Genomic DNA, 20,028 nt, shown 5'->3' with positions numbered 1-20,028 from the left:
TAAAGCAGTATATAGCATAAAACCTGAAAAGGGTTTCTGACTTGCTTGTGCTATATACTTTAAAATATAATCATATTTATCTTGAACCTTCACTTTAATGAAAAACTATAGATAATGCAAATCATGAGCTCCATAAACACACACAAACTTATTCATCTTATTTGATTATAATAGTCTGAATTAATATTCTAATTATATTTTCTTTTTCTCTTGAAGGTTATAGTTTTATTTCATTTTAGACTGAAAACACTGTTTAAAGCACATTTCCTCTTGCTGTTATTTCAAATTATTTGATAGTGTGAAGGGACAGAGAGAGGATGGATCAACTTGTGTGGAACACTTATTGCTGAATATTTGCTCTGATGACAATTTATTTACTATGAATCTCACTTTTCTAAAGAATAGACTAAAATGTACTAACACATAACATTATACATTTCTAAAGAGCAAAATAAGAGAACATTGATGAAAAGGATTATTATAATTTCTGGGATCTGTAGCCGTTAATTTTATTTTTAAAAACCACGTGAGGAGCACAATATTTAGCAAATCTGATTCTTTGTCTCTAACTTAATTACAGAGTTCATTCAAAATTATCCATCCTTATGACTTTTCTAAGGGAAAGGCATTTCAAATTTTCTAGTTTCGATCTCCACTTTGTTATTATTTAAATTAAATTGAAAACACAGTGTGTATTAGCAAGACAATCATGTTTGACTCATCTTGAAGATCTGTTTGGTGTTAAATGCGTTTGTGTTGCTGTTGTTGTTTGTTTGTTTGTTTTTGTTTTGCTTTCTGTTTTGTTTAGTTTTTGGTTTTGGTTTTCTAGTCAGGGTTTCTTTGTAGCTTTGGGGTTGTCCTGGAAGTATCTCTTGTATACCAGGATGACCTCAAACTTACAGAGATCCACCTGCCTCTGCCTCCCAAATGCTGGGATTAAAGCATGTGCCGCCACTGCGTGACTGACCATTTGCTTTTTTTTTTAAATAAATAAAATGGCATAGGGAATATGTTTTTCTTTTTCTCCAATCATAGTAACATGTCCAATCTTGATAACCATTCTCACTCACTTGGAACTTAATTTTAATCACGTTTATGTGTTGTCAAGCCTTTTTAATACCGAATGCTTTGTGGCTGGAAAGATGGCTCTGCAGTTAGAAGCATTTGCTGATATTGGGAAAGAACCAGTTTCTGTTCAGGATACTCATAGTATAAGTCTGGCAGAAAAATGTTTTTCTTAGTCCTAACATGGCTTACATCCACCTTTATTTTACGCATTGTAGATGAATTGCAATATTCAATTTATTATAACTTTCTAAATTTTGAGTTATCCCACAGTGGGATTGAAACAATAACTCTCTAGAGAAAAGCGTTCAGTCTTTTACATTTGCCAGTCTCTGAATTGCTAAACATAGATGTGAAGGCTTCTTTCTTTTTCAGTGCTTTCACATGGTGGGATGTTTAGAATCCAGTGTTTAGTCTTCTAGAAATATGTGATGCCATCCTGGCTTTCACTGTTTCTTAAACATTATGACTATGTGTGTGCATTTGACACTGAGTGGTGATGGGAATGGGTGAGAGAGAATGAATGTTAATAATATACTGATCCATCAACTGTCCATGGGTTGTCCCATTGCCTGAAATTAAATACAGATGTGTGATAGAATTATATTTTTAAAATATTTTGGACATGAGTTAAAAACAGTTCTAAAAGTCAATTTCTAACACTGTTTTTTATAGTCATACTTTCTGCCGTATTAGAACTTCAATGTTAATATTATATGAGATAACCTATTATTTTTAAAGATTTTTTAATTTCAGATACATTTTAAATCCTTAATTTAGATAAGCATAAAATTTGACATTTGGATCAAGATCACAGAGAACTAGGGAGTAATTATTACTATCTCCAGGAATTATGTGGTTAAAGGAAATATATTATTCATATTATTATTTATATATTCATATTCATATTATGGCATATATCATTTTGGTATTTTTTGGAAGCAATGATTGTTAAGATCTTTTGTATTGTGCAAGTAAAATTAGAACATGAAAGAATCAACAAAGACTGTTAATATGTGAAAATGGAGGTTTTGAGAGTATTATATGTAACAAATACTTTAAAAAGCAAGCTATATAAATATTTACCTCCTTTTGTGAAAGAAAATATTTTACGAATGCTAATGTTTAAGAATACATATTGCAATATAAAGTCTTGATTTTATAGTTTGATTTTCATTATTTCTTATTTTTTTCTTCATTTTATTTTAGTAATATCTTTAAAAAATATAATTAGAGATTCTAGAAAACATTTTGCATTGGCATTATTATTATTTCCAATTTTAGTCAAAATAATCACAAAAATTATTTATGGCATTGTCTAGATCATTTTACAGCCTTCCTAATTTGAGAATGAAATCTTGATGAATTTGATTATTTCTTTCTTGATTTTTTTTTATTATTGTATCCTGTGATTGTCCATCCTTAGTAATACAGTTACTCTCAGTTGATATCTCCGGCTGTCTCAGCAAAGCACAGCAGAAAGTAGCTCTTTTTAGAACTTGGAAACTACGTTATCAAACCATCTTTCATAGAAGGACTGATGCCAATCATTCAGTTCAGTAACAAAGCACTGATGAGGTAAACCCTAAGCAGATGAGGAAATGAGACCCAAGGGCAGCTCAGAGCGTCCTGGCACATTACCATGGGCATCATGCTTCAGAGCCGGCTCCTGTAGAAAAACGCGTACTATCCAGAGGCTATAAAATTGTTCTCCGTGAATTAGAATGATGTAATCATGCTTTGGAAGTATCATTTTAAAAACTATTAGTCATCTTTGTTTATAAATTTTCAACAGACTTCTTCACAGTTTACTTGTTTATCAGAAGGCCCGGGAAGACAGCGTGATTATGAATTTGTTTCAAGCAAAGTTATTTCCTTTGAATTAGATATTGAATACAGATCTAAAACAGTTTCTTTACATATATATATATATATATATATATATATATATATGTATATATGTATATGTATATATATAGTGACTTCATTTGTTTAATAAAATTTCTTATTGGAATATAAAACATGCAATTCTTTTTTAAATGGAATAGATATTCATGAATGCTTGATTGGCAAAGATGAAGGATATTTGTTTGACAAAGGGATATTACACTGTATAGTACAACAAAATAATGAGTTAATAAATGTAAATGAACCTCAAAATTGTTAAGAGATAGTTCCCACATAAGTAAGAGAATATATAAATATACAAGTTTTACGTTGGAAAGTTTTGGAAGTTTTGAAATGACTGATTTGAGAATGATGTTTACAAACTATCAGAGGCCATGAAATTCTTCACATATTTTACACCTATCATACCATATAAGACCTGATAGTAAATTGTTTTAAATGAATTTCCATATGATAATTTTCAATGTTGCTTTCAAAAGAGACCTTTTCCTAATCACCACAGTGGAGCTAATTCATGTGATTAGTAAAGTCAATATATTGTGAAGACATTGTTTTCGTAAGTTTGTAGATTGCAAAATTGGGACATTGATAATTTAAGTTATATGGTTTGTTACAATTATTAGAGATTTTTAATGACAAAATCATTGGTGTATGCCTTTTTATCAGAGCAGTTTAGGTTAAGTTAAAAATGTGGATGTGCAGTTAGAACAGTAAGTTAAAGCTATCAAATTCTCATTTGAATGTAGAAGATAGACAAACAATTACAGTATTTTATTTACTATTGTGAATTTTGATTATATCATGAAGGATTCTTTCTTGTAAAGATTTTACACTAAAACTTTTTATTACTGACAATATAAACATTTTATCATGCCATTTAAATAAGAATGAGAATGGAAACTAAATTCAAATATTTCTAGAAAATATTGCACATGATATACAACTTTTTGCATACCAGCAATTTGGTAAAGAATTATTTTCAGTACTCCATGTTGGGAGTATAAACTGGGATTATACATCTCTTATTTATTCTTGAATGAATATAATGTAATATATGCAATTTCATATTGCATTAATAATATACACAGTTTACGTTCTGTGTACATTTGAACTATGTAAGATTATACATGAATAAGACCGAGATATATGTGGATGTTTTAAAGTCTTGAGAAATAATTAAATTATAAATTTTTCTAGTATAAAGGAAGTCTTTTAAGAAAATATAAAAATAAAAAAATATTGTTGGATAAATACATCTGCCATAAAAATTCAGCTTTTTTCTATTATCATCTGTCTATAAATACATGCTTGAAAATGTTCAGATATTTGGTATATTTTGTGTTTTATTTTGTAATGTTTTTTTGAGACAGTCTCTTTGTGAAACTGTCCTGGTTGTTCTGGAACTAGATTTTGTAGACCAGGCTGGCCTCGAACTCACAGAAATCCACCTGCCTCTGCCTCTCTAGTGCTAGGATTAAAGGCATGTTTTAGTACCACCTGGTTGTACAGATATTTGTATATTTCTATATTTTTAGAGTTAATATTTTAGGCTGTGTTTATTATGTAGATATTATCAGAAAAATATTTCAAATTCATTTCTCAAACTTGACAGAGGATCTAAGTATGGTAACACACATTTAATCCAGTTTCAAGAGGTTAAGAAACAGGCCGACATACTGCAATGGAGTCTAGGCTGGTCAACACAGTGAGACAATATCTAGAAAACAAAACAAAACAAATCCAGATACCCTGACATAACTGTAAGAGCTGATTATGGCTCTGTTGTAAAAAAAAAAAATCAAGCAAGTCATGACAGTATGAGTATGCATGTTTAAAAACCCAGCACTCTCTTGGAGAGAAGAGAGACAGAGAAAGAAACTCTCTGAAATCTGGGCCAGCTTTTCTGGCATCTGTAGTGCATAAAACTACAAAAATTCCTGCCTCAAATAAAGTGGATAACAGAGATAAGCAGAATATGAGAATGTCTTCAAAATTCGCACACATACTGTGTCACATTAATGCCAAAATTTTATGGATATAAACATCTAAATGTATGTATAAATATATCCCAAAATAAACACTAAAAATAAATTATATTTGCTGTACATATTTTTAAAATTTATGTTCTTATTTGCTTATTTATAATACATTTTAATATTCTTTTGCATATTAATATAGTAAAGGTGATTATTTTGATCATATAGAACTTTATAGGTTAAACAGAAAAATAAATATTTACTCAAGCTTATTATTGCTTCAGATATTTAATGAATAATTCATTTGATAACATTGTTATTATATAGCTTATAATTTATATAATTATTTCTTTCCCATTGAAATGGAAATTTGGATACAAAGTATAAAATATATGTAGCCATGTAAAAGTAATTTTGTGTTGTTTCCTGGTCACATCTGCTACTATCTAATTTAAAAGCATCCAGTAGACTAAAGTCAGAGAAGTTTGCCAGCTCGGCACCTCAGCTGATGGAGAGTCTCTTGCAGGGTAACTAATTGCCTGTGTGTTCTGTCTAGGTGTTGAGGGAAAGCTGAGAGGATGAAGGCTCTAAGTCCCCAGTGGAAGCATGATATGGCGGCGCAGAGCTGGTGCTGAATTCTCCTCTCTGATGGCTCTATGGGAGTGGATAGTACTGAGTCTTCATTGCTGGGTTTTAGCGGTTGCTGCTGTCTCTGATCAGCATGCCACAAGCCCCTTCGACTGGCTCCTTTCTGATAAGGGACCCTTCCATCGCTCACAGGAGTATACAGATTTTGTGGACAGAAGCCGACAGGGATTTAGCACAAGATACAAGATATACAGGTATGAAGAAAAACAATTGTAGATATCCTCCTTGGAGGTTGTGTGTAAATAAGGGTTGTTCAAATGGAAAGTCTCAAGACAGTTATCACTGACTAAACACCACAGGGATGTTTTCTTGCCATCTAAAATTACTGCTTGCAAGTGTGACATATTATAGAAAAATAATTAACTATTTTCTTAACTCGCTCACTTTTGAGAATACATGCCAGTGTTCTTGAAGGTTATTTCTTATTATAATTTCACATGTTTGAAAACTACTTTTGAAACTTGTATCTGTTGATGGCTTTCTTCAGCCTAAAGGGTAATGAAAACTTCTACAAACCTCTGAGTTCTGCCAATTGATACTCTTTTACAAGAATGTAATTTATATTCTTAATCTTGGAGAAAAAGCAAAGGTATAACTATAAAGGAACTCCAGGCAGATGGGCATGAGAGCAAACAGCCCGAAGAGGATTAATATGTAAGGCTGCTAACTTTATCAGTCCTTTAAACTTGATGTCTAAGTAAGCTGTGCAAAAGAAGTCATCTATTAAAATAAAGCTTATTCCCACACAGCCCAGAGATTGTATTAAATAGCTCATTGTACCAGGGGGTCACTAGAATCAATTAGGTCATATTTATCTTTGTCATTAAGATTGTTTATGCAAATTATAGCTTTGGATCGTTTCTGTGTACCTTCAGTGCAGAGTTGATTACTCCCAGTTGTTGGCATTTATGAAGAATCAAATTTAACTTTATTATATTTGTGTCTGTTTCATTCAGATAAGGTTATATAAATATTTTTTTTATTTTATGCAGTATGTGCACCAGAGGGCACTATGCTTCAGGTCTGCATACTCTTTTATATAGCATGAGAAATTTATAAATTTTATCTGTAATCCATATTAGAAGAAGATACTAAGTATCCTTTGCATTGCATATTTATTCATGGCTGAACTTTCAAAAAAATTTAAAAAAAGCCTTAGTCAATGCTAAGCACTATCAGGTCTAAGAAGCAGAAAGAATGCTATTCTAAGTTTTAAACCAAGTGACAATTACTAAGAATTTTCTGTCTAAATTTGTCAGAGACAAAAAAGTGTATGAGATTTCTGGGCATATGCTTTTATGTATATGTGCTTAATTAAGAATCTTCCCTTCAGAGACTTACTAAAGAAAACTGACTTTAGGACTGTGGGAATGTCTAACACTTCAGCCATGTAAGACTTTTCACAGGCAGGCAGGTAGCACCAGAGCATTTGTCTATGTTGTGCTGGCATCTGTTTCTGTCTGGATATCTAAGGTGTCATATGCATGAGTTTCGGTGACTTGACTGATTAGCCAATCAAGTGTGAATAGCAGACAGATTCCATATGTTTCTTCAGGTTTTGAGTTGAATCAAAATCATTATTTGGGTCACAGTATTTCAAAGTCTGAAAGACATAAAACACGTGGAGAGGCTCTGTAAAGCTCATGTACTGCTTGGTGTTTTTTAAAGTAATTTTATTAGCCTCTCTCCTGTGCCTATTTTGTAGCTTAAATAACATGTTCAGATGCTAAGTAGATTTTCAAAATGAGGATTTAAGGCCCACCTATTTTTGACCTGGGTTATAACAATTTAAAAGCTCATGTGCTTTATCAGCAATGCAATGGTTATTGATAATTCTGTGAAATGAATAAGGTAAACTCTTATTAAAGTTCTTCAGTGTTGGTGCCAAGAGGTACTTGATTTTGCCAACCAGCATTTCCTTAAGGGTAGAGACATTGCTTACCTTTCCATACAATGCCATAGATACAAAAATTTATTCTGAAGAGACTGACTTCCATTTTGAAAGGGTAGGAATCTCAGATTTAGTTATTAGACTAATTTTATAGGGGTTGTCCTTACTTTTGTCTTTTATTTACCGCCAAAAATAAGTTTTAGGTGCTAAGCATTAGCTGTGTGTGCCACTAGAGAGAGGCAGGCACATCTCTGACTTTGCGATGAGCCTGGTCTAAGGAGCAAGATTGTGGACAGCCAGTGACAGTCAGGAAAACCCTTTCCCAACAGAGAAAATAAGTTTTGAGTTCTTTTTTATAACTTTTGCATATATTTTCCATAAATACTGATATGGAAATTATGAATATTTAAAACAGATGGAAAATTAATATATTCAACATTATCTACTTGGTTTATCATTTTAAGGCCATATGATTTTCTAAAGTAATCATCCAGATCTACTATGCTTATAACCACGATAAACTCCTTCATGTGGCATATTATATTGCCAAATCTTCTGGAAGGCATTAGCTCTGAATTTCGAGCATATTAAGCATGGCATGTTAACATAATTAGGTCAAATCTCTTTTCCTTGCCCTTATCTTTCTTCACCCCATGTCCTTTTCTGGAGGCATAGCTTCCCTTTCACTTCAAATACTAGAGCAAGATGAAATTATTAAAGATCACAGTTCTCACACACCAAAGGAGCAATTATCATTGTTTCCTCCCCTATCAAAAAAACTTTTTGACAAATAAAGCGTTTATCCTTCTATATTTGTTTGATAGAAGCACATTTAAATTACTATCGAATTTTGCTCCTGGAATCAGGGGAGCAATGTCTCATATAAGAGTTGCATCCCTCTCTGTGTTACACTACTGCCTTTGGTGTGTACTGACAATTCCCTTTGGTGGTAGTAACACTGCAAATACCTTCCCTTTGCAATATTAGGAACATGCTTGACAAGATTAAAGTGGTATATATTTGTCTGAGAAATATTTCTTCTATAATATTGTGACATATTTAATGGTAAATATATTTGCTGTTTATTATTTTTTTTAATAGAACTAGTTGTCAATTTTTTTGCTTATTAAACGTGGCAAGTCTAAGCAAAACTGCACGAGCATTCATATTGAAGATTTATATGAATGACTCCAGGAGTCCTCCATGACTCAGGATCTGGAGCATGTAGAATATGAATATGGATACTTCTTTTATTTGGTTGCATGTTAAAAATGGAGATGTAATCTAGAATTCATGCTTACATATGATTGGAAAATAGAAGCGAATGGTAGAACATTTAAAGATAAAATAAGGGGTTGTATAGAAGTGACTCAGAGGTTAAAATGAATGACACCTTTCACAGGGACCAAGATCCAATTCCCAACACTTACATTGTGAGTCACACCATCCATAACTCTAGGAGATCTAGTGATCGTTTACGACCTCTGTGGGTACCAAACTGGTTTGTGATACATAGGCAAAATACAGACAAAATGTACAAACATACACACAAAAATAGAAATAAATAAACCTTTAAAATACTGAAAAAGAAGTAACAAAACCAGTTACACTGAAGAAATGTTTGACCTTGAATCATAAAATAGAAATAAACATACTGTGTCTTAATAAGTAGGAACTTTGATCAGATATCCTCATTACTGAAGGAAGTAAGCACAAATGTTTAAATTTAGCAAACAATAGAATTAGTAATCATCTTAAAACTCAGTGGTAGCTTGCACTTATTCTTATTCCTTACCCATAAACAAATGTTCCCCAAATATTAAACACACCTATAAACATTACTGGTATGTGCACACTTGGTTACTTCTATATGTTATATGATGCTGTGACATCTAAAGAAACAGATCTGGGAAAGACAAGAGTTTGTAAATGTATAAGAATTTGGTTTAGGTAAGGTGAGATAAGTAGACAAAGTAAAATAAGAGTAAATGTCAAGTAAAATCATTTCATCTAAAGATGTTCACAGAAAGCACAGCTGCTTTAAAATGATATTGAAGTGTTATACCATATTTCTTAGGTGATACTAACTTTGACTTGGAACATAATGTTTAGAAAATCCTACATGCATAAACCCAAATGGTTAACACACACCAAGAATAATGGTCATGTTAAGGTCAAGAAAAACCTTTAAAAATTAAATAGATATTCAAAAGCAATTTTGTTAAAATTAATGAAATAGAAGTTTAACAAATTTATATATAGCCAGGTAGATGGTCCAATAAGTATAAACATTGCCCCACAATTCTGATGACCTGAATTTGATAGGGATCCATATAAAGGTAGAAGGAGAGAACTAACTTCACAAAGTTAGCCTCTGTCTTCTGTCATGTACTATCATGTGTTGCCTTGCTCTCTCAACTCCATTATAGTAAGTTTCTAAATGTAATATAAAATTCTTAGAGAAAAAATAGCTATATATAAAAAGACATCATATACATTTTAAAATAACCTTCCTGTGGATAAATAAACAATTAAATACTCTTCCCCAAAATAAAAATTGTAGAAATATAAAACTTGGCAAAATGTGATTTTAAGAAAGTCAAAACTGCAATTATTTTAAGAAATGCAAAGAAATAAATAGCTGGTAATTGCCACAAGATACAAACTGGAGCATGTTGCATATTGTCACATGAAACAAAGTTTCACTCCTCAGATGAGGGAGTTTGGTAATTCCCTTCAAGTATGCACAAAGCCATACCACCTAATGAGGAAGTAACTGTAGAAGGAACGGCAGGCTGCTTCCTGCTGCCCTCCCGGGTAGCTTTACCCTAAATAATTATAGGGAAACTGTATTCATTTAAACACTGCTTGGTCCATTATCTGCAGTCTCTTATTGGCTAACCCTTACATATTGATCTAACCAATGTCTAATAATGTGTGTAGCACCACGAGGTTGTGGCTTACTGGGAAGATTCTAACCTGTGTCCATCTTGGAAAGGAGAGCCATGGAGTCTGCCTGCCTCTGATTTCTTTCTCCCACAATTCTGTTCTGTTTTCCCTGCCTACCTATGTTCGGAACTATCAGGCCAGGCAGTCTCTTTATTAATTAAACAATGAAAGCAACAGAAATAAAGAAGATCCACCTACATCAAGTAACTATATTTAATCCTTTATATAAATTTAATAACTGTGATTCCCACACAAATGTTAATTCATACTCTTCATAAATGACGTGAATTACAAGGTAAAGCAATGTAAGAAAAATAACATACCAATAATTAGAATATAAATTTTATGTTTTGTACAGTTTGTAAAGCAAAAATATATAGTATGCTTCTTTTAAATGTGTATGTTGAATATGTAATTTGACTTTATTCCAACACACTAGTAATTTCAAAATAATAAATAAAGTTAACATACCTTATGTTTTAAGTTCTCAAAATGTCACTCTAAAGACTTAAAGTTATAAATATACAATTTAATTTCAAAAAAGTAATTGGTTTCAGTGAAGTTTAAAAGATCTAAAATATCATTGGCAATAAATAATATTCTATTTCAGTAATAAAGAAAATTCCAAATTTTTTAAAATGTTAGTAAGACAAAAAAATCCAAAATGTTTAAAAACCAAATTTATGTTGAGTTATATTGCTGTTACCATACTTAAACAAAAAAGGAGCAGAAGTCACAAGTTAATTTCAGAAATACATTTACATGTTTATAAATAAAATTAAAAGACTTTATTAAGAATATCATAATAAAATAAAAACAGCAATGAAGATGGCCTGTGTCTGAATTTTACATTAACTCTTCATGAGTGTAATCAGGTTCATATATGTAGATATTATAGAATCTATAAAATACCTTAGAAGTCTTTCAACAAAGAAAATATATTTTTGTCACTGAGTATGAAAGAGGAGAGACGATTAATGCTGTGTTTCTGCCGCATGATCTTTCTGCTGTATGATAGGTTCTTTCACTTATGATGAAACAAAATCTTTCATAAAGTGATATTGAATCCCATTTCACAAATCTCATAATAACATGGACCCGATGGGCTTTTTTATTCCTGAATGTCACTGTCACTTAGGTAATCTACTTATTCATATTAGTGGGACTGCTTTGAAAACAGGATTTTCTTTTACCTTTATTTCTATCTTTCTATATACATTTTGCTTCCTTGAGAAGGCAATATGTTACTTCTGAACATCAACTTTATTTACATTTACCTGACTTTGGACACAAAGCTCATTCTAATGAAATACTCTGTCATTGTGGTAAGCAGGTGTTTTAGGTTTTGTGGGTTTTTTTTTTCTATCATTTGTCGTACATCACTTGATTTAATACAGATGACTGAGACTTTAGTATCATTGTTTATGTTAGGCTTTTGTAAGAGTTGCAAGAGGCAAAGAGAAGGGCCTAACCAGGGTCTTCCCATGTCCATTCTACAGCAGAGATTTCCCTGGCTGCTCACTTAAATAGATATTAGCAGTTCACTAATTAAACTACCTCTCCTGTCAGCCTAAAATTAGCAGCAGCTTAAAAAAAATAACAAGGGCTCTCTACAGTGCTGTGTGTGTGCTGTCTTTGCTTAAACACACACACACAGCTATTATCTCAAAACATGCTAGAAAATTAGATTTAACTAAGCACTCAATTAAAATGTATTAAAGTGTATCTTCAAAAAAGGCAATCATTGAACTGTCCATAAATTTAATGTTTTGATATAAATTTTGATAAATTCAACAATTAAAAAATTCTCTCTACATTCAATATATAAACAAATGGACTGGGTATTTTTTGCAATTATCATTTTAAAAGTGACAGGAACCTTTCATATAAAGTCACAGAATCTAATGATTGAACAACTGCATTACTCAGGAATTAACTTTAATTTCTGCTATCTACATCAGCCCTAAGTGTCCTTTCTAGTAATCATCTACTCAGTCCTTACATATCTCTGGTATCTCTGGCCTCACCACATCCCAGGGTGACTGACTTCATGAGTCAACACAAATAACTCTTATTGTGTTACCGGTGAAAAGCACAGTGTGTTAGGACTGTAACTTCTAAGCTCTTTCACACTTTCTCACAAAGGTTACTTTGCTAACCTTTATCAGATTTGCATATTATAAAGTTTCATTTTATTTACAGTTTAACTAAAATATAGCTACCCCATCGTATTTTCTTTCTATGGCTCCAATTGTTTTCTCTAATGGTCATATATTGGCTATATTAATTATTCGTTTACAGCAATATTAAAAACATTCCATATCTCCTGCTCATTTGTAAATGTCTGAAGTTTCTACTTTCGGTAATTATGATAAAACATGCCTTTAAACTTGTGTCTTTGAAGATATGTGACATATTCTCCTTTGTTACACTAATTAAAAATTGGAAGAATACAAACAAAATTAGATCTAGAAAACACAAAACTAGATAAATGGCTATTCTGAAACAGGTTTGAAATTGTAAAATACCAAATTCAATTCAGTTATTCCTTTCAGCACATGTAGCTTCCCAACCTTCGCTTCTTAGAATAATTATGAGATATTAATAGGTTTTAATTTTTATTTTCAATATTTCTATATTTAGTAATATGATTACTGCTTCTTTTTTGTTGTGATTGGTTAGAAAACTTCATTGAGAATACCTCTTGATGTTCACTATCTATGTTTTATTTATTTCTGAAATATAGTTGTGATCAAAATATGAAATAGGTTTGAACTCAGATCTTCTGCTGATGCACTCTGATTTATATTCCCGGACATACTTTCCTCTAGCTTCCTACTTTGCATATTGCTTAAGATATGTGTAGACATTCAGATTTTGTGGACTTCTGCACTGACCACTTTTCTTTATATTCAAATAAAAATAGCGATCCCAATTTATAAATGAAATAATTCAGCCTACCTTTACCATTCTTCTCTTTATGTTTATATATATATATAAATATATATATTTCATATATATATATATGAAACCTAGAATGTTTCTTTTCAATTTTGAACACTGAAGATTTACTATAAGAAATTTATTTTTTATAATACAAGATTCCTCACCAACATTTTGCAAATATTTGCTTTGTATTTGATCATGAAATTGATTGACATTTTTTTCTTCAATGATATTGCACATAAAAATGTTATGTGACTTATTTGGGGCATTATTTTAATTTAACCTGGCTTGTTTATGATGGACTAATATAGACAGCTGTTAATAGCTTGCAGAGCTAGCTAATTGACTTTTTAGAAGTGTTCATATTAGTATTTCTCCACATCCTTGCATCTGTTGACAATACTTCATCCCTGGTTGCATTTGTCCTCAGCTAGTATACAAGGAAATAAAGAAAATCCCTGTTTACCTCTTACTGCATGGTTGCATTAAGCATAATTGAACAAGTCATATTTCTAGTGGAATCAAATTTGTATTATTAACGTCATGGAAATTATAACTGTTTATGAAAGGCAAAAGCTCAAAACTATACAATAGAAATGATGAAAAAATTTTACTTTAGATTTAATATCAGAATGATTTTGAGCTTCATTTTTGATTTAAAAAATTTATTGAAATCTCTGCCTTAACACATTGACCTATTACTTCTAGCTTATTTCTAAATTTTGTATTCCATTTATTGCAGGAAAATTCATAATTGCTTTAAAACAACAAAACACACTAATAAGAATAATTAAATATATGGAATGACAAAATTGGTTTTAGTAGAGTGAATTGCTTTATTTTCATTGCAAATTGTGTACTAGTCAAACTCTAAACATGCACTAAGTCAGATTTTCATGTAGTGAATACCGTGTGAGCATTTTTGTGTAGTAAATACTTGTGAGCATATTTTGTATAGTGAATACTGTGTGTTTATTTTTGTATATTGCATACTGTGTGAGCATATTTTTGTACAGAACTTATTGTGTGAGCATATTTTTGATAAAAGTGTTCTTGAGGATTCTTTTTCTGAGAAACTTAAGTCAATCCCACCAACTAATAAAACTCAATGGCAGACAAATAGAATAAAAATCTTATTTATGTATAACAGAGTTTTATTGAGTCACAAATATCACACAGTATTTGAAGTATATAGTTTGAGAAGATTTGACCTGTATAGCCACTCTCCCAGTGAAGCAGTAGAGCCGTGGATTCAGGTTCTCCTCTTGCCTGGAGAGTTCACTTGAAGGTTTGGGTAATTGCTCTATTATTTTTTTTATCCACCCCCATAATCCACAGCTCTGCTCTCTCTTTCCTATACCACATTTTGAGTTTTTAATGCTTTCCTACCAATGTAATACACCAAATATACTTTCTGTTTATCCTGTCGTTTTTTCCTCTCATAAATTTAGACTAACACCCATTCCTTATTCCTCTTGTACACATTCAATAGCTTATTAACCTTTCTCACTGTACAGTGTTTGACAACTAGATGTTGCAAATTTTTATCCATTCATGAATTCACAAATTTATTATGAAAATCTCCTCCTTCTTTACTTCTAGTAACACACACATATACTAAATTCATACATATGGTAATGAAGTGATTTGATAGAAACAATGGATTTTAATCAGTAGGAAAAACAAAACAAAACAAAGAAAAGATCCATCCTATATTCCTGTATTGTGGCAGAGCAGAAAGAGGCTATAGTGGCTACATTTCAGAAAAGCTTCAAACACCACTGGGATTTCTCTCTGGAACCTGAGAATGGTAACTTGAGAAACTTCTAATGTCATCAGTTCTTTATTCTTGCTACTAATTTTGCTAAGATCAGGCAGTGTATGACTTATGAAGTCTTCAAGAGAAAAAATTTTCTGTCTTATTAGGGCTTTTCTCTATGATAGAGAATGCTCTTTCTCATACTCACAAATGTCTGTCTGTCCCAGGTATAAGGTTAGGGTTAGGGTTAGGGTTAGAAACCTCAGGCAGAATTGATGTTCACATACGAGTTATCTTCTCTCTCAACATATTCTAAATATGGTCACCAGAAAAAATTGTCTTAGTGGCTTTAGTAGTAAGGATTTAATGTTAAAATTTTAATATATCTTTTAAAATTTTTGTTTGTGTGCTTACATGTATCTACTTGTACCGCAAGTGTGTTGGAACATGTGAAAGTAAAGAGGGTATTCAACCCCCATGACCTGGAGTTACAGGTAGTTGGGAGCTACTATGTGAATGTTGGAAACTGAATCATATTTAGTCTTCTGACTGAGCAGGAAGTGCTCTTAGCTCAGTATAGATCCTGAAGAATTTTATATAAAATACACCAGACAAAAAGACTACTCAGTTAAACAAATTATGGGTTTTGATATTAAAATGTGAGACTCACCAAAATCAGGATCACTATCTTTTTGAAAAGCAATTATGGAAATATTAACTAGGGTGGCATTGATGGAACCAATATTTTGACTTAGCTTGTACAGAGTAAGAGAAAAGTAACAGCAGAGCAATCAAAAATGACAACTGTTGGTAAGATCAAATCATAGCTAAATAAATGAAAATATTAAAACAATATTTAGAGTTCTCATTATATTGGTTCATAATAAAAATGAAATGGTGTTGTCTTAGTTTAGGTTTCTATTGATTTAAAGAGACAACATGACCATGGCGACACTTATTTAAGCAAACATTTAATTGGTTCAGGCTAGCAGATTGAAAGGCTTAGTCCATTATCAGCCTAATGGGGAATATGGTGGTATGGAGGCAGATGCGCTGGAGAAGTAGCTTAAAATTATACATATGGTCTGCATGCAGCAGAAGGAAACTTTGACACTTAGTGTAGCTTCAGACTACTTACAGAGACTTGAAAGCCAGCAACCACAGTGACACACCTCCTCCAACAAGGCCACATCCACTCCAAGTGCATGCAAGTGGATCCACTCCAATAGTGCATGCAAGTCACATGGACCAAGTGTTAAAAAAACAACATGAGTTTATGGGGGGATAATCCTATTCAAATCATCACAGATGTTATTTTTGCAATCTTGTTCTAAAAGTCTAAAGGCTATACCTAATGATGAAAACATTATTTGGTAAAGATGCTTGGGTTTGAGAAGGAAATGTTAATTTAGACTCACTATTTTAATGTTTAAATGTACTCTGAAATTTTGAGAATGAAAGTCATAATTTTTGAGAGGAGAAGAGAAAAAAGTATATAGCTCAATAAAATCAAGAAAAAAGAAATCAACATCCAAAAAAGATAGTCATAGCTTTTTAAAATTGCCTGTGTTTTTGTGTGGTTTGTGACACTTGCTTTAACATTTCATCTTTAAGTATGTTATGAACAAGTTTTTTCAGATTTTCACTAATCTTTTTCCTGTATTCTTCCTTGTTTTTTTTTGCCTATCTAAGGCTCTATCAACATAAAAATAGAAAAGATTACTTTTCAATGTCAGATATTTTGAAATTGTAAATTGTATACCAACAGGACATCAGAATGTTAAGTTTTCACATAGGTAGTAGAATGTTTGCTAGCACGTATAAGGCCCTGGCATTCATCAAAAGCACCATATTAAGCAAACAAAAGAAAAACAACTAAATAAAGAAATATTTTCTAAATCTATTCAAGGTTTAAAGGTACTTAAACATATATTTGTTTAATTCAGGTTTCTATTTAAAACACCTGTTAATGAGGACAAAGCTGACTTTGATATTTTAGGAAGAATCCTGTCTTTTTCTTTTTTTATATGCAAACCCTGGAGATTCTGTAATAAACATAATTTATCACATAATGTAATAAATACTGTTATTTGAATTTTAACTTCTGAAGTTTTTCCTGGGATAGAATGACAAGTATAGTGACATTTACGTCCATCTTTGCATACTTGTGATTTAACATCTCATAATGCTGTGGCTTTATTTGAGTTGTGTTTTTCCTATAGGATGAAGTTAAATGTCTGAGGTTTTATTAATAAGCAAGAGAAAAAAAGCTTAAACATTTCACTATAACCTACCACTGTGAATTTCTTCTCAAGGAATAAATCAAGGTTTCTTGTAGAGGTTACATTTTTTCCCTCACTGATACAATAAAAAAAATCACAATTAATATTAAAAGCTAATTTAAACAGTATTGATTCTACTGAGGGCACTGAGCAGCATACAGGTTAAATCTTGCTATATAGAAAGGCTAGAATTGTTATACGTGCGATGATGTGTAATTGTCTAATGATTTACCAATAATGTATATGACGGTAGACACCCTACTAATAAAGTATTTGTTAACTGTTACCATAAATCCAGGCTAGAGGATACAGTCATAGACTTATCAGATGCTCAATATATACTCCAGCAAGTCAGTAAAGTTTCCAGCAGGTGGCACCTTGCATTCAGGGTTCAGTTATTTTCACGCAGCCTCAGTTCACCTCTCAATCAACTAAATCTCAAGGTCTACTTGTTTAGTATGATTTCCTATTGAATAGAAGGTATCATTCTAGATTTTATTTTTGTTGTATTGTGTGGTGGAATAGATTATTTAGATAATTTTATATGATGATTGAAATGTTGTTAAGTATTTACTTATTAAATATTTTATATTAAGTATTTTCTATTTATAGCTTTATAAGCATAGTATTACAAATAAGATATGTTATCCAATAACTTGTCCCGTAAGAAATTTTGTTTTTTCTTACAAAGTCACAATATTTAGCATTCCAAAGAAAATTGTTGCACAGGTAAAGTTGCATCCTTATTTCTAGAGTTATCTCCTTATTGATTAGTACAACTGAAGCAATTCCTCCCCTTTTCTTTTTTAGCACACCCACCTAAATTCTCCTTAACGCAATAATAACACAAAATTGTGTTACCTTCATTACTGAACCTTACTCATTATTTATATAGCAAAAATAGGACAAATATATAACTCAATATACAAGCATATTTTGAAAGTTAATTTATAAAAGGGTGCAATAATGACTTCATTAAAAGAGATATGGTGAAAATACACAAATATTATTTGTAACATTAATGGATAATAATAAGTTACAACTAGTTTTAAGGAAAAAATCAACAAAATAATATTGAAACCAATTAACAAGTAAATATGTAACTAGTCTGCTTTAATGTGAAAAGGAAAAAATCCTTACCTTGTATCATCTTCCTTCATTTCTAATGCGATCTAAAGGTACGGAATTGCAAAAATTTTCAAACATTGTGGAAAAAATATGGCTTTGAAAGTCCTTGAAAGGCGAGATGAATGATATTAGATCAAGACTCCACAATTTTACAAAGCGATGTAGATCCTGTGTCACTTATTACCTAAGTTAAATTTACGTTATCTTGTAAGTGCAAGAGAAGTTTACAATCATCACCTATGATTCACTTGTTAAAAACATTATTAGCACTTTGAAAATGATTGATTTGGAAGAAAGAGAAAGAAGAAGACAGAGTAGCAGAGGACATCATTGGTAGTCTATTCCGGGTATATGGAGACTAACAATGGTAGATTCATTGTAGTCAATGCAGAAGTAGATATGGGGATTAGAGTAAATGCAAGTTTAGATTAAATGACTTGTGCAATTCCACCAGAACACTGTTCCCACAGGTTCTGCTATTAAAAGGTATGCCGATTAGGACTGGAAAAGATGGCTCAATGGCTAAAGGAATGTGCTACTTTTCGGGAGTGGGAGGAGGCAGGGGGAGAGGGCTGCACTCATTCATGGTAGCCTGCAGTAACTGCTGCAACTAAATATTGACAGTGATCTGATGTCTCTGCCCTCCTTGGACATCTGCACTCATGTACACACCCTCACACCCAGGAATACCTGCATACACACACTTCAAAATAATAGATAATAGTTTCTGGAAGTTGATAATTAAGCAAAATAACATATTTTAGCAAGTTTACTATTCTTACTTTTTACTTTAATAAATTAAATTATATTATTTATTCCTGACTTAAAATTAAAAATGCATCTAACACTGTTTATAAATTAATTAACAGAACACTATCTTTTGTGGCAACCAATATATGATGTGTCCATCTAATGGATTCTTAGCATTGCTTCAATTTCTCGAAGTGAGGTCACTCTTTTTCTTGTCCTCCTGGCAAATGCAGGGCATTTTTAAAGATGGATTAAACTGGACTTCAACTGAGAAACCCTAAAAAAGATTAATGCTCTATTCCTGTGGAGATGGAAACTTTAATTCAATCTCACCTGCTACAATGGGCAGGACAACTGCAAACTCAGGCAGATAATTCTTATTTCAAGAGTGGTAAGCTGAAGCCACAGGCTCCTTCATGGGAAAATTGTAGACACTTAGCTAAAGTAGACGGCTAGAAGCTGTATGTTTCTGACAAATGAAAAAGAAAACTCGGTAATTATAATGACCTTTTACTTTTGTGCGCATGCAGAATATGGAGTTTTAGCCATTTGAGTGGTCCAGAAGATTGTAGTAAATTTTCCAATTGTGGCTGTCGGGTGCACATTATATTTCTTAAAATATGTTAGCTTGGAAATAGAAGGAATGTAACTGTAAACACCAACTGGAAATTCCATCATTTTCCCATTACAGTAGAATACTGCCCACTCTGTTTTCAGATGAGAGCT

The 20,028-nt window shown here is 31.9% G+C and overlaps 1 protein-coding gene across 3 annotated transcripts in view; it reads left to right on the top strand.

Moving 5' to 3' along the window:
• Brinp3 (BMP/retinoic acid inducible neural specific 3) overlaps nt 1-20,028 on the top strand; it is a 391,171-nt gene that overhangs the window by 15,169 nt on the left and 355,974 nt on the right. For all 3 annotated transcript variants that reach the window (XM_085688142.2, XM_048431005.3, XM_087906438.1), the window contains exon 2: nt 5,506-5,791. In XM_085688142.2, coding sequence (XP_085544268.1) covers nt 5,556-5,791 — 236 coding nt within the window. In that variant the 5' untranslated portion in view covers nt 5,506-5,555. The remainder of the gene's footprint in view (nt 1-5,505; nt 5,792-20,028) is intronic.

Source organism: Myodes glareolus, chromosome 5 (genome assembly GCF_982192425.1).
Source record: "Myodes glareolus chromosome 5, mMyoGla1.1, whole genome shotgun sequence".
NCBI classification, from domain to species: domain Eukaryota; kingdom Metazoa; phylum Chordata; class Mammalia; order Rodentia; family Cricetidae; genus Myodes; species Myodes glareolus.
Note: the sequence above shows the minus strand (reverse complement) of the source record. Positions and strands in the feature narration are given on the sequence as shown.